This window comes from Salvelinus alpinus, chromosome 16 (genome assembly GCF_045679555.1).
Source record: "Salvelinus alpinus chromosome 16, SLU_Salpinus.1, whole genome shotgun sequence".
Taxonomy (NCBI): domain Eukaryota; kingdom Metazoa; phylum Chordata; class Actinopteri; order Salmoniformes; family Salmonidae; genus Salvelinus; species Salvelinus alpinus.
Genome location: NC_092101.1, coordinates 51,687,781 through 51,711,471, shown reverse-complemented (window position 1 = coordinate 51,711,471; position 23,691 = coordinate 51,687,781). Strand labels below are relative to the sequence as shown.

General features: G+C 45.3%; 1 protein-coding gene across 27 annotated transcripts in view; it reads right to left on the bottom strand.

Annotated features, from left to right (window-relative positions):
• The window catches only part of kif1aa (kinesin family member 1Aa), a 246,098-nt gene that overhangs the window by 112,365 nt on the left and 110,042 nt on the right, over positions 1–23,691 (bottom strand). For 8 of the 27 annotated variants that reach the window (XR_011668385.1, XR_011668386.1, XM_071346549.1 and 5 more), the window contains 14 exons: positions 23,254–23,333; positions 22,280–22,386; positions 19,201–19,284; positions 18,585–18,765; positions 17,307–17,379; positions 16,943–17,185; positions 14,707–14,885; positions 14,085–14,222; positions 11,692–12,039; positions 6,516–6,634; positions 6,159–6,244; positions 4,405–4,540; positions 2,234–2,399; positions 1,939–2,029 (listed from right to left, as the gene is read on the bottom strand). Coding sequence is in view for 25 of the 27 variants with exons in the window: in XM_071346549.1 (XP_071202650.1) it covers positions 1,939–2,029; positions 2,234–2,399; positions 4,405–4,540; positions 6,159–6,244; positions 6,516–6,634; positions 11,692–12,039; positions 14,085–14,222; positions 14,707–14,885; positions 16,943–17,185; positions 17,307–17,379; positions 18,585–18,765; positions 19,201–19,284; positions 22,280–22,386; positions 23,254–23,333 (2,031 nt within the window). In the remaining 2 variants the exon portion in view is untranslated. The remainder of the gene's footprint in view (positions 1–1,938; positions 2,030–2,233; positions 2,400–4,404; positions 4,541–6,158; positions 6,245–6,515; positions 6,635–11,691; positions 12,040–14,084; positions 14,223–14,706; positions 14,886–16,942; positions 17,186–17,306; positions 17,380–18,584; positions 18,766–19,200; positions 19,285–22,279; positions 22,387–23,253; positions 23,334–23,691) is intronic. The other 19 variants (XM_071346565.1, XM_071346566.1, XM_071346567.1 and 16 more) reach the window with 8 other exon arrangements.

Sequence of the window (23,691 nt, the reverse complement as noted above, 5' to 3'; positions counted from 1 at the left end):
CCTGTGCCCAAGAACACTAAGGTAACTTGCCTACATGACTATCGACCCGTAGCACTCACGTCTGTAGCCGTGAAGTGCTTTGAAAGGTTGGTCATGGCTCACATCAACACCATTATCCCAAAAACCCTAGACCCACTCCAATTAGCATACTGCCTCAACAGATCCACAGATGATGCCATCTCCATTCCACTCCACACTGCCCTTTCCCACCTGGACAAAAGGAACACCTATGTGAGAATACTGTTCATTGACTACAGCTCAGTGTTCAACACCATAGTGCCCTCAAAGCTCATCAATAAGCTAAGGACCCTGGGAATAAACACCTCCCTCTGCAATTGGATCCTAAACTTCCTGACAGGCCGCCCCCAGGTGGTAAGGGTAGGTAACAACACATCCGCCACACTGATTCTCAACATAGGGACCCCTCAGGGGTGCGTGCTCAGTCCCCTCCTGTTCTCCCTGTTCACTCATGATTGCACGGCCAGGCACGACTCCAACACCATCATTAAGTCTGCCGATGACACAACAGTGGTAGGCCTGATCACCGACAACGACGAGACAGCCTATAGGGAGGAGGGCAGAGACCTGGCTGTGTGGTGCCACAGGTTGAGAGCTTCAAGTTCCTTGGTGTCCACATCACCAACAAACTAACATGGTCCAAGCACACCAAGACAGTTGTGAAGAGGGCACAACAAAACCTATTCACCCTCAGGAGACTGAAAAGATTTGGCATGGGTCCTCAGATCCTGAAAAGGTTCTACAGCTGCACCATCGACAGCTTCCTGAATGGTTGCATCACTGCCTGGTATGGCAACTGATAGGCCTCCGACCGCAAGGCACTACAGAGGGTAGTGCGAACAGCCCAGTACATCACACATCACCTCTATACCAGGTGATGTCAGAGGAAGGCCCTAAAAATTGTCAAAGACTCCAGCCACCCTAGTCATAGACTGTTCTCTCTGCTACTGCATGGCAAGCGGTACCGGAGCGCCAATTCTAGGTCCAAGAGGCTTCTAAACAGCTTCTCCCCCAAGCCATAAGACTCCTGAACACCTAATCAAATGGTTACTGGACCATGTTGACTCCAATGCTTCAATGATGCTCCAATGATGTCCTTTGGGTGGTGGACCATTCTTGATACACACAGGAAACTGTTGAGCGTGAAAAATCCAGCAGCGTTGCAGTTTTTGACACAAATCAGTGCGCTTGGCACTGACTACCATACCCACTTAAATCTTTTGTCCTGCCCATTCACCCTCTGAATGGCACACGTACACAATCCATGTCTCAACTGTCTCACGGCTTAAAAATCCTTCTTTAACCCGTCTCCTCCCTTCCTCTACACTGATCGAAGTGGATTTAACAAGTGACATTAATAAGAGATCATAGCTAAGCACCTGGATTCACCTGGTCAGTCTTTGTCATGGAAATTACAGGTGTTCATAATGTTTTGTCCCCTCAGTGTATTACCCTCACTTGCCCAAGGTAAAGTATGTTTTTGTCTTCACATGGATGTTGGAATATGTTATGAGAGTATACAAAATACCACTCCTTTGGCGTGGAGAATTTATTGATTCACGGGCTGCTCAGATCACAGAACAATGTCGGCGTTGAATGGGCCGATAAATCGACCACTGGAACCTTTTCCTCAACTGACAAGAGGCCTCACGTCTTCCTGGTTCCAGGACTATAAACTAAACATGTGAACAGCACTCCTTGTGTTCGGACGGCAACCAGACATATGGTCGCTGTCAATTTATGAACAACAAATCAATTCAAGGACACCCCACGAGGGGACCCTTCAAATATTCTACTTGGACTACTGAAATCCTTTTTATTTTCATCTGAAAACTCTTCGGCCCTCTTACCTGTTTGTGACTCTGATTCTGCTGTCTATCATATTAGTACATACTTTCCATTAATCATTCAACTGCTTACATTTTGTACGTGGTAGAAGCCCAGAGGAGGACCTCGCCCTGTGTTCTTTAGAGGCTCTGTGGAAAAGGCCTCATCATGGCGGTGGATGAAACTGTAGATGATCAGAAAGAGCGAGGAGGGCCTCGTTAGCTATCACTCAGTCTGTTACAATGTCTGATAGACCTAAAGATCTGATAGACCTTACTGAAGAAGCAGAAGAAGAAGAGGCAGAAGAAGAAGAAGCAGAAGAAGAAGAGGCAGAAGAAGAGGCAGAAGAAGAAGAAGCAGAAGAAGAAGAACAGCAACAACGACTTACTTGAACTGGCAGAAGATGTCAGCGTACTCTGCAGAGATGCTGAAGGCCTGTAGGACCGTCACTCTGAAGGTGAAGGTGTTACCTATCCTCAGGTGTTCCAGGGCTCCGTCCAGAGCTCCTCCCTCCAGGTTGGCCTTCAGGGGGCTCTCCAACTCCTCTGGACCGGCTACAGAGAGTTAAAACAGAGACATGAAGACATAGAAGAGACATTGAATGTAGTTATGCTTCTTGTGTTTTCATTATGGCACACTGAGCTATTTCTCTCTGCACCAACACTACATCCTTACTTGAAACAACATAGTATAACTTCAAGCAGTTGCTTAACACCGGCACACTGATAAACACACTATCTACCTGTACATAAATACATTTAGCATTATGCAGATATGAACACACACCAAAACACACTTACAGCGCCTTCAGAAGGTATTCACCTGCTTTAACTTTTTTCCACATTTTGTTGTGTTACAGCCTGAATTTAAAATGGATTCAATGTAGATGTTGTGTCATTGGCCTGCACACAATACCCTGTAATGTCAAAGTCAAATTATGGTTCAAGAAATGTTTACAAATTAATGAAAAATGTAACGCTGAAATGTCTTGAGTCAATAAGTATTCAATCCCTTTGTTATGACAAGTCTTAATAAGTTCAGGAGTAAAAATGGTTAACAAATCACATAATCATTTGCAGGGGACTCACTCTGTGTGCAATAATAGCATTTAACATCATTTTGAATGACTACCTCAGCTCTGTACACCACACATGTAATTATTTGTAAGATCCCTCAGTCGAGCAGTGAAATTAAAAAACAGAATTCAACCACAAAGAACAGGGAGGTTTTCCAAAGCCTGTCAAAGAGGGGCACCTATTGGTAAAACAATGAAAAAGGCAGACATTGAATATCCCTTAGAGCATGGTGAAGTTTTTAAATACACTTTGGATGGTGTATTAATACACCGTGTGTTATGTATTCCAAAACATGCATCCTGTTTGGAATGAGGCAATAAAAAGTAAAACTGCAAAAAATGTTGCAAAGAAATAAATGTTATGTCTTGAATGCAAAGCGTTATGTTTGGGGCAAATCCAACACAACACATCACATCACTGGGTACCACTTTTCATATCTTCAAGCAGGTGACTGCATCATGTTATGGGTATGCTTGTCATCAGCAAGGACTAGGGAGTATTTTAGGAGAAAAATAAAATAAACAGAATAAAGCGAAGCACAGGCAAAATCTGAGAGGAAAACCTGGTTCAGTCTGCTTTCCAACCAACACTGGGAGAAAAATTCACCTTTCAGCAGGACAATAACCTAAAACACACGGCCAAATAAACACTTGGAGTTGCTTAACAAAACGACATTGAATGTTCCTGAGTGGCCTAATTACAGTTTTGACTTAAATCGTCTTACAAATCTCTGGCAAGATTTGAAAATGGCTGTCTAGCAATGATCAACAACCAATTTGACAGAGCTTGAAGAATTTGAAAAATAATAATATGCAAATATTGTACAATCCAGGTGTGAAAATCTCTTTGAGACTTACCTGGAAAGACACACAACTGAAATCCCTGCTATTTACGGTGATTCCAACATGTATTGACTCAAGGGTGTGAAAACTTATGTAAATTAGATATTTCTGTATTTAAGTTTCAATAAATGTTCAATAATTTCTAAAAACATGTTATCACTTTGTCATTATGGGGCATTGTATGTAGATAGGTGAGATAAAAATCTATTTAATCCATTTTGAGTTCAGGCGGTAACACAACAAATTGTGGAATAAATCAAGAGCTATGAATACTTCCTGAAGGCTTTCTGAAGGCCACACCCACATACACAGACCACAGCCTCACAGACAGACTCCACAGACAGACTTCTCTACAGCTAATCTCGCTTGTAGAAAAGTTTGACGAGACACCACAGTTTGACGAGACTACACAGCGGCTGAGGAGACTACACAGCGGCTGAGGAGACTGCACAGCGGCTGAGGAGGCTACACAGCGGCTGAGGAGGCTACACAGCGGTTGAGGAGGCTACACAGCGGTTGAGGAGACTACACAGCGGCTGAGGAGACTACACAGCGGCTGAGGAGACTGCACAGCGGCTGAGGAGACTGCACAGCGGCTGAGGAGACTACACAGCGGCTGAGGCGACTACACAGCTAGTTACCCGCACATGTATTGTTGTTGACTTCATCGGCTGAGGGTCCGATCTCTGAGTTCTGTCCCTCCCCCTCAACGAAACGCAGCTCCTCCTGGGACGCCCCAGTACGGGACAGACCAGCGGGGCACGACTCAGCCTGGAACTGACCACAAGGGACAGCATACAGTTAGCAAAGCTGGAAGAGAAGCTAGCAAACCTAGGAGGTAGTCACTAACTAGCTAGAAGATAGCATACAGTTAGCAGAGATAGAGGGAGCGGCCTAGCCACTGACATTAAAGCTAGAAGACGTAGCATGGAACGGACCACAAGGGACAGCATACAGTAAGCAAAGCTAAGGGAGGTAACTAGGCCTGTAAAACTAGGGAAGGTACATACAATGATTTATATATACACTAGATGGCTGACAGGGGGCGCTGTTTTGAAGTCACCGAGCCTCCATCTTCGCACGCGTACCCCAATTAGTTGACTGGTCGATTGCTTGGTCGTTAGGCTGTTGGTGGACCGAGATTATTTTAGTCGAGCATTTATATATATATATAAATCAATAACCAATACATCACTGGGACCAAGCTTCCTGCCATCCAGGACCTCTATACTAGACGGTGTCAGGGGAAAGCCCAAAAAAGGGTCAAAGACTCCAGTCGCCCAAGTCATAGACTGTTCTCTCTGCTACCGCACGGCAAGCGGTACCGGAGCGCAAAGTCTAGGTCCGAAATGCTCCTTAACAGCTTCTACACCCAAGCCATGAGACTACTAAACAGTTAATCAAATGACCACCCGGACTATTTACATTGACACCCCCCCCCCCCCCCCTTTTTGTTTTTACACTGCTGCTACTCGCTGTTTACTATCTATGCATAGTCACTTTACCCCTACCTACATGTACAAATTACCTCGACTAACCTGTACCCCTGCACATTGACTCTGTACCAGTACCAACTGTGTATAGCCTCCACATTGACTCTGTACCGTAACACCCTGTATATAGCCTCCACATTGACTCTGTACCGTAACACCCTGTATATAGCCTCCACATTGACTCTGTACCGTAACACCCTGTATATAGCCTCCACATTGACTCTGTACCGTACACCCTGTATATAGCCTCCACATTGACTCTGTACCGTAACACCCTGTATATAGCCTCCACATTGACTCTGTACCAGTACCAACTGTATATAGCCTCCACATTGACTCAGTACCGGTACCCCCTGTATATAGCCTCCACATTGACTCTGTACCGTAACACCCTGTATATAGCCTCCACATTGACTCTGTACCAGTACCAACTGTATATAACCCCGTTATTGTTTTTGTTGTTTTTTACTTTAGTTTTTTAGTAATAATTTCTTAACTTTCTTTTTTAAACTGGATTGTTTGAAAGGTGTACATAGTTACATTTGCAGAACACTTATTATGTAAAAGGTTGTATATTCTACATGGACCTGTTGCTACATGCCAAAATACGAGGACGAATCAGCGGGTGCAGCTGCGCCTTTAAATGCATGCAATTTTATCCTTGAAACATTTAATTGAAATACTGTATGAATAATTCCATTCATTCCTCTGGAGAAGGAATGGGGGAGTGCCAATATGGTCGACTAGTGGCTTATTGGGGACTGCCAATATGACCGACTAGTGGCTTCAAAGCCTCTCATTTGCCAATACATAGCATCCAGCAATCCATCAATGGGTACATAGTTACTGGACTAGACAAAACAGCGGCTGATATCCTCTGTTGGTTTGCTCAGGAGACGTACCTTCTCAAACTCCCGGTCCTCGAAGGAGATCTTGGCGGTGCCAGACTGGCGGACACCGGATCCGTAGTCAGGAGCTTCCTCATCGGCTGGAGGGAAACACAAAGCACCTTCACTTGACTTCCTGTAGAAGTCACACTCAGTCTGTCTATCGGTGAAACCCGACCTGATCTGTATTACTACTGTGTATCTTTTGAAGAAACCCGAGTCCTTTATGTACATGTCTGTATGCTTCAGTAGGTTAGGTATTCTTTGTTTGGTTGTTTGATTGATTGAATAAATTATTGATTGACTGATTTATTGATTGATTTGGTTGTTTGATGTGACAGGGGGGGGGGGGGGGGGGGGTCCAGATCTTACCTGAGATAGCCTGTACAGCCACCCTGAGGAATCCTTTAACCTCTCCCTTCTCACTGACAATGGCCACGCGATGGACCAGGGGCACAGGGTACAGCAGGTTACTCAGGTACACAAAGGCTCTGGATGAGAGAGAGAGAGAGAGAGAGGGAGAGAGAGAGAGAGAGAGAGGGAGAGAGAGAGAGAGAGAGAGAGAGACAGAGAGAGAGAGAGAGAGAGAATTGAAGAGAAGAAAGGGAGAGAGGTAGATTGAAGAAGAGAGAGATAGAATAGTGAATGTACCATTAGAGATCCCAGAGACACCAGAACACCAGGACAGAGAGATAACGTCCAGAGACACCAGAACACCAGGACAGAGAGATAACGTCCAGAGACACCAGAACACCAGGACAGAGAGATAACGTCCAGAGACACCAGAACACCAGGACAGAGAGATAACGTCCAGAGACACCAGAACACCAGGACAGAGAGATAACGTCCAGAGACACCAGAACACCAGGACAGAGAGATAACGTCCAGAGACACCAGAACACCAGGACAGAGAGATAACGTCCAGAGACACCAGAACACCAGGACAGAGAGATAACGTCCAGAGACACCAGAACACCAGGACAGAGAGATAACGTCCAGAGACACCAGAACACCAGGACAGAGAGATAACGTCCAGAGACACCAGAACACCAGGACAGAGAGATAACGTCCAGAGACACCAGAACACCAGGACAGAGAGATAACGTCCAGAGACACCAGAACACCAGGACAGAGAGATAACGTCCAGAGACACCAGAACACCAGGACAGAGAGATAACGTCCAGAGACACCAGAACACCAGGACAGAGAGATAACGTCCAGAGACACCAGAACACCAGGACAGAGAGATAACGTCCAGAGACACCAGAACACCAGGACAGAGAGATAACGTCCAGAGACACCAGAACACCAGGACAGAGAGATAACGTCCAGAGACACCAGAACACCAGGACAGAGAGATAACGTCCAGAGACACCAGAACACCAGGACAGAGAGATAACGTCCAGAGACACCAGAACACCAGGACAGAGAGATAACGTCCAGAGACACCAGAACACCAGGACAGAGAGATAACGTCCAGAGACACCAGAACACCAGGACAGAGAGATAACGTCCAGAGACACCAGAACACCAGGACAGAGAGATAACGTCCAGAGACACCAGAACACCAGGACAGAGAGATAACGTCCAGAGACACCAGAACACCAGGACAGAGAGATAACGTCCAGAGATAACAACTGACAAACTGTATGTCATTTTGGCAACATATTTTCCATATCCCAAAATGTAGAAATATTGTTATTTTGTATGTAATGTGTGTAGTTCTATAGCTTGAAGTTACAGCAAGACCACAACCTAGAAGTGGAACATCTTTAGGATATTTAGTTTCAATCTCCTGGATTCCATAACTCCTAGCTATAATCTTTGTAATACCATATTGTGTCTTGCAGTCAAGGATAACATTTCCAAAGTGCCAAAGAGGCGGGTAGACATTTAAGGGGTATAAGGGCGGTAGAAAAGGTAGGCTTACGACAACATTGGTGAGGTGCAAAGAAGGCATGCTCAGGACAAAAAGATGAGAACCAAAAAAAAAAGAAGCTTTTGCCTTCTTTCACTCAAATGAATTGAAAAACAAATCAAGCAGAAATCCTCATAATACAAACATGGCTAAAAGCTTGAACTAACAGTCAACAGCTTGAAATAAGTAACGTTAAAAAAACTAAGAATGACACCCATGAATTTAACAAAAACAAAACCCACTCCCACAGGAAGTGGACTGCTGGATTGTGCAAAAACAAAAAAAGGGAATCAATGTAAAAAAAAATAATGTTAAAAAATAAAGAATAATGTGCTCTGGCATGCCTAAAAGAGGTAGCTGTGGTAGAAACTAGCTCTTTCATCTTGAGATATTGCGTCTTCCTAAATCACTTCCTGAATCAGTTGCTTCACATGAATCAATTGATGATTCATTTCTATTTATTATCAAGAGAACATTCGTGACATGGCAAGGACATCTAGCCGTGACTGGCTGCTGTGTGTTGTGCAGAAACAAAAACAGATATCAGAAGATATACGAGATATGTTCTTAGTTCAGATAATGGTCTCCTTCAAAAAGACATACAAAACAAGGTGAGACAAACACCTCAAGCATTCGTTGAGCAACAACTTTGCTTGGATCACTACTAAAGCAAAGTGGCACGGATGGATCCACCAACGTGTACAGGGCAGGGTCATCGCCAGTGTCAAGAAAGAGCATCCATCCCTGTGTGCATAAAGGTATGCTATGACAGTAATATAAAGCTGAAGATATGCTATGACAGTAATATAAAGCTGAAGGTGTGATGTGACAGTAACATAAAGCTGAAGGTGTGATGTGACAGTAATATAAAGCTGAAGGTGTGATGTGACAGTAACATAAAGCTGAAGGTATGATGTGACAGTAACATGAAGCTGAAGGTGTGATGTGACAGTAATATAAAGCTGAAGGTATGATGTGACAGTAACATAAAGCTGAAGGTATGATGTGACAGTAATATAAAGCTGAAGGTGTGATGTGACAGTAATACAAAGCTGAAGGTATGATGTGACAGTAATATAAAGCTGAAGGTATGATGTGACAGTAACATAAAGCTGAAGGTATGATGTGACAGTAACATAAAGCTGAAGGTGTGATGTGACAGTAATACAAAGCTGAAGGTATGATGTGACAGTAATATAAAGCTGAAGGTATGATGTGACAGTAACATAAAGCTGAAGGTATGATGTGACAGTAACATAAAGCTGAAGGTGTGATGTGACTAATATAAAGCTGAAGGTATGATGTGACAGTAACATAAAGCTGAAGGTATGATGTAACTAATATAAAGCTGAAGGTATGATGTGACAGTAACATAAAGCTGAAGATGTGATGTGACAGTAACATAAAGCTGAAGGTATGATGTGACAGTAACATAAAGCTGAAGGTATGATGTGACAGTAACATAAAGCTGAAGGTATGATGTGACAGTAATATAAAGCTGAAGGTGTGATGTGACAGTAACATAAAGCTGAAGGTATGATGTGACAGTAACATAAAGCTGAAGGTGTGATGTGACAGTAACATAAAGCTGAAGGTGTGATGTGACAGTAACATAAAGCTGAAGGTATGATGTGACAGTAACATAAAGCTGAAGGTATGATGTGACAGTAACATAAAGCTGAAGGTATGATGTGACTAATATAAAGCTGAAGGTATGATGTGACAGTAACATAAAGCTGAAGATGTGATGTGACAGTAACATAAAGCTGAAGGTATGATGTGACAGTAATATAAAGCTGAAGGTGTGATGTGACAGTAACATAAAGCTGAAGGTATGATATGACAGTAATATAAAGCTGAAGGTGTGATGTGACTAATATAAAGCTGAAGGTATGATGTGACAGTAACATAAAGCTGAAGGTGTGATGTGACAGTAACATAAAGCTGAAGGTATGATGTGACAGTAACATAAAGCTGAAGGTATGATGTGACAGTAATATAAAGCTGAAGGTGTGATGTGACAGTAACATAAAGCTGAAGGTATGATGTGACAGTAACATAAAGCTGAAGATGTGATGTGACAGTAACATAAAGCTGAAGGTGTGAAGTGACAGTAACATAAAGCTGAAGGTATGATGTGACAGTAACATAAAGCTGAAGGTATGATGTGACAGTAACATAAAGCTGAAGGTATGATGTGACTAATATAAAGCTGAAGGTATGATGTGACAGTAACATAAAGCTGAAAATGTGATGTGACAGTAACATAAAGCTGAAGGTATGATGTGACAGTAATATAAAGCTGAAGGTGTGATGTGACAGTAACATAAAGCTGAAGGTATGATGTGACAGTAATATAAAGCTGAAGGTGTGATGTGACTAATATAAAGCTGAAGGTATGATGTGACAGTAACATAAAGCTGAAGGTATGATGTGACAGTAACATAAAGCTGAAGGTATGATGTGACAGTAACATAAAGCTGAAGGTGTGATGTGACAGTAACATAAAGCTGAAGGTATGCTTTGACAGTAACATAAAGCTGAAGGTATGATGTGACAGTAATATAAAGCTGAAGGTGTGATGTGACAGTAACATAAAGCTGAAGGTATGATGTGACTAATATAAAGCTGAAGGTGTGATTTGACAGTAACATAAAGCTGAAGGTATGATGTGACAGTAACATAAAGCTGAAGGTGTGACGTGACAGTAATATAAAGCTCAAAGTAGGTGCTCACAAAGACAAATCATTTCTGATGAGATTCAAAAGTAACGAAATTATAAAAGACAAGCGTTAAAGCCCCAAAATGTCTACCAATTGATTACAATATTAGGTGGGATTATAAATGGATGGAATGTTCTACTGTCAGGTTTTTTGAACAATATGAAAAGTTAATCTTTGGACTTTGACAGTTTAGAGTAAGCCTAATTCATGTCATAAGGGAGGAAGGGACTGAAAGGACAGTGTGGCTATTAGTTTCTCTCTCAGAACTAAAAGGCAAGGGGGGATGCTTGGAACAGTCAGCTATGGCGTGAGCTTGAGAGGAAACAGCTAGACTTATAAAAGGGGAGTGCCTCAGACATGGACACATGAAAAGGGGACTGAACGAGAGGGCAGGGAACCTTGGGTAATTTAGCCTTGTTTCTGATCTCTATATTGGATAGGGGCTAGCCAAAATGATGTCATTCCCAATAACATGTTCTCACACTACAGCTACAGATGAGGCTCAAAATACTGGACTGCCCTTACAGACGCAATGAAAATGTCAACTTATAAAAGCAAAGACAGGTCAATGTGGATGTGTGTAATTTGGTTGCCACAACAATGACAAAACCTCTATCCATTAATATTGTTGCTAATTTCCTGTGTGTGTGTGTGTGTGTGTGTGTGTGTGTGTGTGTGTGTGTGTGTGTGTGTGTGTGTGTGTGTGTGTGTGTGTGTGTGTGTGTGTGTGTGTGTGTGTGTGTGTGTGTGTGTGTGTGTGCGTGCGTGCGTGCGTGCGTGCGTGCGTGCGTGCGTGCGTGCGTGCGTGCGTGTGTGTGCGCTCCATCGGACAGCGGAGATACCCAGAGCGTCTCAGTGTGAAAGAGCTAGTTTCCATCCCCCAGCATGCTCCTGAAACCTCACCAACCTTCCTACTACACTGAATAACGGAGAGCGGTCATAAAAGGGATCCAGGCCTTCGCTGGAGCCGCCTCGGCACGGCCCTCCCTCATCATCATCATCATCATCCCCGAGCTCCGAGCACGGATCGTCCAAAAATATATCATCGTTCAGATCCTGCAAAGCATCCAACTCCTCCTCCTCCTCCCCTCCTCGTCCCTCCGGACGAGTGTCGGCCAGCTCCGTTAGCTCGGAGGTGGAGAGGGTGGCAGAAGGAGTGGGGGAGGGAGTGGGATCACTCATGCGCTCGCTCATGCACGCGTTGAAAAGGGGGTTGCTGGTAGCCATAAACATGGGAAGTAAGTTAGATAGTGGCCTACAACAGGAAAGATAGAAACACATCTACATGGATGAACAGAAGCCGTTCTGCTGGGGAGCTGTAGAAAACCTGGCTTTTCTTCAGGTTGGTACAGAAGGCTTTGAGGTACACTACATGGCTAAAAGTATGTGGACACTTTCTCTCATTCCAAAATCATGGGCATTAATATGAAGTTGGTCCCCCCCCCTTTCGCTGCTATAAAAGCCTCCGCTCTTCTGGGAAGGCTTTCCACTAGATGTTGGAACATTGTTGCGGGGACTTGCTTCCATTCAGCCACAAGATCATCAGTGAGGTCGGGTACTGATGTTGGGCGATTAGACCTGGCTCACAGTCGGCGTTCTAATTCATCCCAAAGGTGTTCGATGGGGTTGAGGTCAGGGCTCTGTGCAGGCCAGTGAAGTTCTTCCACACCGATCTCAACAAAGCATTTCTGTATGGACCTCGTTTGTGCATTGTAATGCTGAAACAGGAAAGAGCCTTCCCCAAACTGTTGCCACAAAGTTGGAAGCACAGAATCGTCTAGAATGTCATTGTAGGCTGTCACGTTAAGATTTCCCTTCACTGGAATTAAGGGGCCTATTCCAAACCATGAAAAACAGCACCAGACCATTATTCCTCCTCCACCAAACTTTACAGTTGGCACTATGCATTTGGGCAGGTATTGTTCTCCTGGCATCCGCCAAACCCAGATTTGTCCGTCGGACTGCCAGAAAGTGCGATTCATCCCTCCAGAGAACGCGTTTCCACTGCTCCAGAGTCGAGTCCAATGGCGGCGAGCTTTACTCCAGCCGACGCTTGACATTGCGCATGGTGATCTTAGGCTTGTGTGCGGCTGCTCTGCCATGGAAACCCATTTCATGAAGCTCCAGACGAACAGTTATTGTGCTGACGTTGCTCCCAGAGGCAGTTTGGAACTCGGTAGTGTTGCAACCGAGGACAGACGATTTTTTGCCCTTCAGCACTCGACGGTCCCGTTCTGTGAACTCGTGTGGCCTACCACTTCGTGGCTAAGCTGTTGTTGCTCCTAGACGTTTCCACTTCACAATAACAGCATTTATAGTCGACCAGGACAGCTCTAGCAGGGCATAACTTTAATGTACTGACATGTTGGAAAGTTGGTATCCTATGAAGGTGCCACGTTGAAAAGTAACTGAGCCCTTCAGTAAGGCCATTCTAATGCCATTGTATGTCTATGGAGATTGCATGGCTGTGTGCTCGATTTTATACACCTGTCAGCAACTGGTGTGGCTGAAATAGCACCGAATCCACTAATTTGAATTGATGTCCACATACTTTTGTATAAATAGTGTATCTCAGTATACATCGGACTGGAGGCTTACTAACTCAGGAGAACGACACGTCACGTGAGACTTTCTTCATGCTGTTCTTGGATCCGTGCATTAAGAGTCTCTCGGTCAAAAGAACGTTTTCGAGAGACGTGTGGCGAGAGGAGGCAGGCTCATAGTAACGGAACGGTATCAGACACATGGAAACAACGTGTTTGGTGTCTCTGATACCGTTCCATTTATTCCTTTCCAGCCATTACTGTGAGCCTGCCTCCTCTCGCCACACGTCTCTGTCTCTCAAAGGAACCTTGTTGTAGCTAAGTGGGATTTTCAATTCATTTGGCAGTGTGCCTGTGGACTGGGGTCAGTGATTCCTTTCTAATTGGTCCTGACTGTCTTTGATCCCATCTGTGGTCCTCAAACATGCTGCGTGACCATGCTGTCTGACAATGCTCTGACCATGCAGTCAGACCATGCTTTGACCATGCTTTGACCATGCTTTGACCATGCTTTGACTATACTGTCTGACCATGCTTTGACCATGCTGTCTGACCATGCTTTGACCATGCTGTCTGACCATGCTCTGACCATGCTTTGACCATGCTCTGACCATGCTTTGACCATGCTGTCTGACCATGCTGTCTGACCATGCTGTCTGACCATGCTGTCTGACCATGCTGTCTGACCATGCTCTGACCATGCTGTCTGACCATGCTGTCTGACCATGCAGTCAGACCATGCAGTCATGTACTGTACCTGCCAACCAGACGGAACCAGGGGAAGCGGTCGTAGAAGGGGTCTCCTCCAGTCATGATGTTCTCACAGTCTTCTATGGTGCTGCTGGGAACCTCTGCTGCTCTGTCATACATCTCTCTCATCAGGTCCAGACGCTGCCTGCAGGGGGCACCAGAGAGCAACACAGGACAACATCAGAATAGAGCATAGAGGTAGAGAGCGAGAGAGAGTGCCGTCACAGCAGCAAGATGTGTGGCCACAAGAAAAGGGAAACTAGTGAAGAACAAACACCATTGTAAATACAGCGCATAATTATTTTTTATTTATTTTCCCTTTTGTACTTTAACTATTTGCACATTATTACAACACTGTATATAGACATAATATGAGAGAGCAAGAGCGAGAGAGAGAGAGAGAGAGAGGGATAGAGGAGTAGAGAGAGCGAGAGAGAGAGAGAGGGGGGGGAGGGAGAGGGAGAGAGAGAGAAATACATATAACAATAAATCTGAGATCTGTTTTAGATTAAATGATCTCAATACTACGCTCCTGATAATGTAAAACTGGACCCACAATTACTGTAACATATAGTTCATTATCAGTTGTGCCTGGGATCTGGCCTAGAGCTGGTTATATTCTACAGTACCTGAGCTTCTCCAGGGTCCAGCAGTGTGTGGCCCCATTCTTCTGGTCCTGTACCTCCACAGCTACAATGGTCCTGGGGAACGGGCGGGTCGCTCTGTCCTTGGCTGCCTCAGGGGGCAGCAGTTCAGTGGGCAGGGGGGAGTACAGGGTGTCGGTCAGCAGCACAAACTGGAACTGGACCTAGAGGGGGGGGGGGGGGGGGTCAGATCTGGGTTCAAATAGTATTGCTTTCTTTCAAAAACTTCAGCAGTGCTCAATTGAGCTTGCCTGGTACAATAGAACCAATGAAATAGTCCCAAAAATGCAAACCCCACCCCCGTCTGGCACTTTAGACAGGCTCAATCAAACACTCCAAGTAAAACAAAACTTTATAAACCCAGATCTGGGACAGTTATGCTTCTGTCGTGACTCTCTCTCCTTGGTGAGGATCAAAATAACCCATCAGCTATGCAAATGTTTGAGGATAGCCACAGGAGAGGAGAGGAGAGGAGAGGAGAGGAGAGGAGAGGAGAGGAGAGGAGAGGAGAGGAGAGGAGAGGAGAGGAGAGGAGAGGAGAGGAGAGGAGAGGAGAGGGGGGAGTTTGGCCTGTTTTATGACTTAAATACCTTGCAGAAACTATCCCCCACTCTGCAGAAATGGAAGGCTGAAAATCCTTTGTTTACACAGAGAGACTTTGTCCCTAAAAAACTCCAACATACAAAAGTGGATAATGAAAAAATATTGCTAACATAAAGAATGTGGGTAATGGTCGGTGGGAATTAAAAGAACAATCCTGTCAAAAGTGTATTATTTTGTGATATCATTAAGGATGGTATAACTAAATAACTGTATCTCTGAGGTTGTACACATTCTAGTTGTAAGGTTTGCATCTAAATGTTGTATAAAATATATAATTAAGTATGAAAATACTTTTGTGAAGATAGCAATGTGATTTTAAGCCTTCTAAATGAGATAATGGCTTTTTATATAAACCTATGCCAAGTCAGTAACCACGCCCGCGTGAACGCAGACATTGTGTCGGCGTGACAGAATGCCCCTTTGGCCAGAGTGGTTAAGAGGACTCGCTAACAAAATGTACATTAAACCAGCGTGAGCTGAACTTTACGAAATGGTGGGAACCTATGAAAACTAGACCAAAACATGCCGGGTTGCCGCCGGTGTGTAAAGTGGTCCTAGCTGTACCCTGAAAAATCAACCATTGAGACCAGACAGCGTGGAGTGGTGGTTACACGGCTGAAAATTGTGAGACTAGAGAACGTGAGGATGTGGTCCACACGTTGAAATGATTAAAACTACAAGACCAGAAAATGGTAAGACCCTCTGAAACTCTCGACGAGCGACAAATATGAAGACTAGACCAAACATTCTCAGTCTACAGCTGGCTATTGTGAAGTAGTCTAGAACAATTGACCAAGACGAGAGGGAAGGACAGAACCCTCTCACCACGGTGTGATAACACCTCTGATGTATCCATTCTAACGAACACTCCAGAACAAAAGAAGCCTACAACTAAGAAGGACATGGTAGACCTCTGGTAGACAACCAGAGACTTACATCGAACTACTCGCCATAGACGGATAGAGTGGTTAGACGACAGATAGACGACAGAGAAAGACATCTACACGGAAATACAGGTTGCATTTCTCATCCGAATGAGCGGTTGTTAGGGTGCTAAATATTCATATTTACGGTGAGCGTAGTTTCCAAACGTATGTACGATAAGTCCACTCTCTTTCTCTCTCCCGCTCTTTATCTGTCCTCACCCCTTTCCATTGTGTAATAAGCTGTCATATCGGGTTAGTCCACTAGGGACTTTTCATATGCATTATGTTAGTAATCGATAACCTATACCATGTGTGTGCGTGTATGTATTTCTGTGTGATTATTTAGTTAGTTAGTAAATAAATAAGCCAATGTGTGTATCGCTGATTCATCACTTAGGGTTCATCCAGATTTACGGAGTCAACGACGTTCAGAATGAGACTGATATGAGGAAATGATTGATTGATGACTGGTATGATATCGATTGAGTTAATTCGTGAAACGGTAACTCATTAAATAAACTTTTCCCGTGGTGCCCCAAATTACTAATTGATTAATTGTTACATGTTTAATTTAATAAAGTAATAATTAAACATAGTAGGTAATTATTTGATAGATAGCAGTCATCACATTAACGATAGTCATGTCACAACACTTCCGGGGTGATACAGGGACATGCTGAACGTTCTCAAACCTTCTTCTTGAGTTCCACGCTGATGGCGTTAGCCTCCTTGAGGAAGATGGCGTTTCCCCACAGCAGGTCTCTGAGGGAAGTGAACTGGTAACAGCACCACTTCCTGAAACCCCACAGGGCCAGCTCCGTCTCCCTCTCTGTCCACAGAACTTCCTCCTCAGACTCCTCCTCTTCCTCTCCTATTACCTCAGGGTAATAACGGTCCACCTGTTTCTGAAGGGCTTCCAGCTTGCTCTCATAGTCCTGTGGAAATGGTCACATGATCAGGCTTTACTAGAAAATATTCAATATTGTAAGACAAAATGTGAATATTTTGGTGGTCTTGTCCCTTCCTGGGTTTTGTCCATTTGTTAGTAGGTCTCACCAGCCTCTGCTGCTCTAGTAGGTTGTGGGTTTCCTCCCTCTCTTTACGATACTGGTCTTCCAGCTCCTGAAGCCTGAAGACACAACCACAGATATTATCTAAACTCTCCTTCACTCTTACCTGTGAACCCTCCCTCTAGTCCTCTCCTCCCCCTCTCCTCTATAGTCCTCTCCTTTCCCCTCTCCTCTCCCCCTCTCCTCTCTAGTCCTCTCCTTTACCCTTCTCCTCTCCCCCTCTCTTCTCTTCTCTCTAGTCCTCTCCTTTCCCCCCTCTCTACTCCTCTCCTTTCCCACCTCTCCTCTCCCCATCTCCTCTCTAGTCCTCTTCTTTAACCCTCTCCTCTCCCCCTCTCCTCTCTTCTCTCTAGTCCTCTCCTCTCCCCCTCTCCTCTATAGTCCTCTCCCCCTCTCCTCTCTAGTCCTCTCCTTTCCCCCTTCTCCTCTCCCCCTCTCCTCTCTAGTCCTCTCCTTTCCCCTCTCTCCTCTCCCCCTCTCCTCTCTTCTCTCTAGTCCTCTCCTTTCCCCCCTCTCCTCTCCCCCTCTCCTCTATAGTCCTCTCCCCCTTTCCTCTCTAGTCCTCTCCTTTCCCCTCTCTCCTCTCCCCCTCCCCTCTCTTCTCTCTAGTCCTCTCCTTTCCCCCCTATCCTCTCCCCCTCTCCTCTATAGTCCTCTCCCCCTCTCCTCTCTAGTCCTCTCCTTTCCTCCTCTCCCCCTCTCCTCTCTTCTCTCTAGTCCTCTCCTTTCCCCCCTCTCCTCTCCCCCTCTCCTCTCTAGTCCTCTCCTTTACCCTTCTCCTCTCCCCCTCTCCTCTCTTCTCTCTAGTCCTCTCCTTTCCCCCCTCTCTACTCCTCTCCTTTCCCACCTCTCCTCTCCCCCTCTCCTCTCTAGTCCTCTTCTTTACCCCTCTCCTCTCCCCCTCTCCTCTCTTCTCTCTAGTCCTCTCCTTTCCCCCCTCTCTACTCTCTAGTCTTCTCCTTTCCCCCCTCTCCTCTCCTCTCCCCTCCCCCTCTCCTCTCTAGTCCTCTCCTTTCCCCCTCTCCTCTCCCGCTCTCCTCTCTCCAGTCGTCTCCTTTCCCCCTCTCCTCTCCTCTCCTCTCTCCCTCTCCTCTCTAGTCCTCTCCTTTCCCCCTCTCCTCTCCCGCTCTCCTCTCTCCTCTCTAGTCCTCTCCTTTCCCCCTCTCCTCTCCCGCTCTCCTCTCTCCTCTCTAGTCCTCTCCTTTTCCCCCTCTCCTCTCCTCTCCCCCTCTCCTCTCTCCTCTCTAGTTCTCTCCTGTCTTACCTCTGGTCCATCTCCTGCTTCATGTCGATGCCCTGTTTGTCCAGCAGTTCTCTCTGTGCGAAGGCCCAGTCCACCGGCTCCACGGGGGTGTCAGCGCAGGGCGTCCTCTCCCGTTCCTGGCGCGTCTGCTCTGGGTGGTTGAACCGGAACACGTGGCTCTTACCCAGGATAATGCGGTTCCCTGGAGACACAACAGAGGAAAATTCAAAACCATTCAGTGACAGGTAGAAATGTCTGTATAGAAATGATAAGCAGGAGAAATGGCTGTAAAGAAGTGATAAGCAGGATAAATGGAATAGGAAAGTGTAAGGGACATTTTAGGACAGGACAGGGGAAGAGAAGAGAAAGCAAGAGAGAGAGAGGGAAAGGAAAGGGAAAGGGGGATTTGTCAGTTGTACAACTGAATGCCTTCAACTGAAATGTGGCTTCTGCATTTAACCCAACCCCTCTGAATCAGAGAGGTGCGGGGGGCTGCCATAAATCAACATCCACGTCTTAAAGAGAGAGAGAGAGAAAAAAAAAGAGAGAGAGAGAGAGAGAGAGAGAAAGAGAGAGACAGGGAGAGAGAGAGAGAGAGAGAGAGAGAGAGAGACAGAGAGAGAGATAGTTGACCCACCTGATTTGAGGACGGTAGCCTCTGTGACCCTCTTCCCGTTGACGTAGGTCTCAGCTCCCTCACAGGGCTCCAGAGTGACTGCTACTGGGGGAGAAGGGAGACAGACATGAGGGAAGCGCGCAGTATCCATAACAACCACAACAACGACAACGTCTCTGAAACGGATAGGGTCAGTTCCACTTCAATTCAGTCAAGTGCTGCAGTCATTGCTTTACAACGAAAGAAAAAACAGCATTTGTAATTGAAATCTCAGTTTACTTCCAGAGTTGTCATGGAATTGATCGCATCCTTGCTCTCTGATCTCTAGCATGTAAAGTCCATCCTTTCCCCTCGAAGGGTACACTTGTGCACTACCACATATGGATTTAAAAGCATGGGGTTGGTGTAAGCATTGGCTCTTAAAACCAATCCTATGCCTTTAAATCCAAGACGGGGAGTGGACAAGTGCACACGTGGAGGAAAAGGTGTGGAGATTCAGGACATAGGGAGAATTGCCATGGCAACCACAATAGCAGCACCATCCAGTCAGTCACAACAGTGTAGCAGGGTGTCAGTCACAACAGGGTAGTAAGGTGTCAGTCACAACAGGGTAGTATGGTGCCAGTCACAACAGGGTAGTAGGGTGTCAGTCACAACAGGGTAGTATGGTGCCAGTCACAACAGGGTAGTAGAGCGTCAGTCACAACAGGGTAGTAGGGTGTCAGTCACAACAGGGTAGTAGGGTGTCAGTCACAACAGGGTAGTATGGTGCCAGTCACTACAGGGTAGTAGGGTGTCAGTCACACCAGGGTAGTATGGTGCCAGTCACAACAGGGTAGTAGAGCGTCAGTCACAACAGGGTAGTAGGGTGTCAGTCACAACAGGGAAGTAGGGTGTCAGTCACAACAGGGTAGTAGGGTGTCAGTCACAACAGGGTAGTAGGGTGTCAGTCACAACAGGGTAGTATGGTGCCAGTCACAACAGGGTAGTAGGGCGTCAGTCACAACAGGGTAGTAGGGCGTCAGTCACAACAGGGTAGTAGGGCGTCAGTCACAACAGGGTAGTAGGGTGTCAGTCACAACAGGGTAGTAGGGTGTCAGTCACAACAGGGTAGTAGGGCGTCAGTCACAACAGGATAGTAGGGTGTCAGTCACAACAGGGTAGTAGGGTGTCAGTCACAACAGGGTAGTAGGGTGTCAGTCACAACAGGGTAGTAGGGTGTCAGTCACAACAGGGTAGTAGGGTGTCAGTCACAACAGGGTAGTAGGGTGTCAGTCACAACAGGGTAGTAGGGTGTCAGTCACAACAGGGTAGTAGGGTGTCAGTCACAACAGGGTAGCAGGGTGTCAGTCACAACAGGGTAGTGGTGTCAGTCACAACAGGGTAGTAGGGTGTCAGTCACAACAGGGTAGTAGGGTGTCAGTCACAACAGGGTAGTAGGGTGTCAGTCACAACAGGGTGGTAGGGTGTCAGTCACAACAGGGTAGTATGGTGCCAGTCACAACAGGGTAGTAGAGCGTCAGTCACAACAGGGTAGTAGGGCGTCAGTCACAACAGGGTAGTAGGGTGTCAGTCACAACATGGGCGTAGGGTGTCAGTCACAACAGGGTAGTAGGGTGTCAGTCACAACAGGGTAGTAGGGTGTCAGTCACAACAGGGTAGTGGTGTCAGTCACAACAGTGTAGCAGGGTGTCAGTCACAACAGGGTAGTAAGGTGTCAGTCACAACAGGGTAGTATGGTGCCAGTCACAACAGGGTAGTAGGGTGTCAGTCACAACAGGGTAGTATGGTGCCAGTCACTACAGGGTAGTAGGGTGTCAGTCACACCAGGGTAGTATGGTGCCAGTCACAACAGGGTAGTAGAGCGTCAGTCACAACAGGGTAGTAGGGTGTCAGTCACAACAGGGAAGTAGGGTGTCAGTCACAACAGGGTAGTAGGGTGTCAGTCACAACAGGGTAGTAGGGTGTCAGTCACAACAGGGTAGTATGGTGCCAGTCACAACAGGGTAGTAGAGCGTCAGTCACAACAGGGTAGTAGGGCGTCAGTCACAACAGGGTAGTAGGGTAGTAAGTATCAGTCACAATAGGAGAGCAGGGTAGTACATATCAGCCACAATAGTGTAGCAGGGTAGTAAGTAACAGTCACAATAGGAGAGCAGGGTAGTAAGTAACAGTCACAATAGGAGAGCAGGGTAGTAAGTAACAGTCACAATAGAGTTGCAGGGTAGTAAGTAACAGTCACAATAGTGTAGCAGGGTAGTAAGTAACAGTCACAATACTGTAGCAGGGTAGTAAGTAACAGTCACAATAGGGTAGCAGGGTAGTAAGTAACAGTCACAATAGTGTAGCAGGGTAGTAGGTAACAGTCACAATAGTGTAGCAGGGTAGTAAGTAACAGTCACAATAGTGTAGCAGGGTAGTAAGTAACAGTCACAATAGGGTAGCAGGGTAGGAAGTAACAGTCACAATAGAGTTGCAGGGTAGTAAGTAACAGTCACAATAGTGTAGCAGGGTAGTAAGTAACAGTCACAATAGTGTAGCAGGGTAGTAAGTAACAGTCACAATAGGGTAGCAGGGTAGTAAGTAACAGTCACAATAGTGTAGCAGGGTAGTAGGTAACAGTCACAATAGTGTAGCAGGGTAGTAAGTAACAGTCACAATAGTGTAGCAGGGTAGTAAGTAACAGTCACAATAGGGTAGCAGGGTAGGAAGTAACAGTCACAATAGAGTTGCAGGGTAGTAAGTAACAGTCACAATAGTGTAGCAGGGTAGTAAGTAACAGTCACAATAGTGTAGCAGGGTGGTAGGTAACAGTCAAAATAGTGTAGCAGGGTAGTAGGTAACAGTCACAATAGTGTAGCAGGGTAGCAAGTACTAAGGGTAGTCAGTCACAATAGTGTAGCAGGGTAGTAGGTAACAGTCACAATAGTGTAGCAGGGTAGCAAGTACTAAGGGTAGTCAGTCACAATCGTGTAGCAGGGTAGTAGGTAACAGTCGCAATAGTGTAGCAGGGTAGCAAGTACTAAGTGTAGTCAGTCACAATAGTGTAGCAGGGTAGTAAGTACTAAGGGTAGTCAGTCACAATCGTGTAGTATCTCACTTTCTCCCATGGGTCCCGTGGTGGACGTGAAGGTACAGTGTTCATCCTTGATGAAGTGACCACTGAGGACAATGTCCTGTCTGCTGCTGGCGTCCACACGACCGACCCTGGGAACGAGGAGACAGCATTGGGACGGCGATGGAAAGAGGGGCAGCCACATGATTAGTAGGCAACTAAATGAAGGAGTAAGGTTTGGAAAAGCCACAATGTGCTTTTCTACGTGAATATCTCTATGTTCTCTCTTACCTGGTCAAAATCTCTATGTTCTCTCTTACCTGGTCAATATCTCTATGTTCTCTGTTACCTGGTCAATATCTCTATGTTCTCTTACCTGGTCAATATCTCTATGTTCTCTCTTACCTGGTCAATATCTCTATGTTCTCTTACCTGGTCAATATCTCTATGTTCTCTCTTACCTGGTCAATATCTCTATGTTCTCTCTTACCTGGTCAATATCTCTATGTTCTCTTACCTGGTCAATATCTCTATGTTCTCTCTTACCTGGTCAATATCTCTATGTTCTCTTACCTGGTCAATATCGATGTTCTCTTACCTGGTCAAAATCTCTATGTTCTCTCTTACCTGGTCAATATCTCTATGTTCTCTCTTACCTGGTCAATATCTCTATGTTCTCTGTTACCTGGTCAATATCTCTATGTTCTCTTACCTGGTCAATATCTCTATGTTCTCTCTTACCTGGTCAATATCTCTATGTTCTCTCTTACCTGGTCAATATCTCTATGTTCTCTTACCTGGTCAATATCTCTATGTTCTCTCTTACCTGGTCAACATCTCTATGTTCTCTTACCTGGTCAATATCTCTATGTTCTCTTACCTGGTGAATATCTCTATGTTCTCTTACCTGGTCAATATCTCTATGTTCTCTCTTACCTAGTCAATATCTCTATGTTCTCTCTTACCTGGTCAATATCTCTATGTTCTCTTACCTGGTCAACATCTCTATGTTCTCTTACCTGGTGATGCCATCTTTGATGTAGTACAGCAGACACTCTGACATCAGGGGGTCCTCGTTAAGGTTCACCAGGTGAGGAGTCTACAACAAGGAGAGTTCATATGGCTTCATATGGGTTCATTCTAGAGTAAATGTATATGTTGTCTAATTAATTAAATGAGAGGCCATATAATCTGTTCAACCTCATTTCAGATAAATATATTCAGTCACTTATTCCACACATCACATTTTAATTGAATAAAAACATATTCATGCATAGATCTGGTTTCAGGTAGATAAACACAGAGCATAGATCTGGTTTCAGGTAGATAAACACAGAGCATAGATCTGGTTTCAGGTAGATAAACACAGAGCATAGATCTGGTTTCAGGTAGATAAACACAGAGCATAGATCTGGTTTCAGGTAGATAAACACAGAGCATAGATCTGGTTTCAGGTA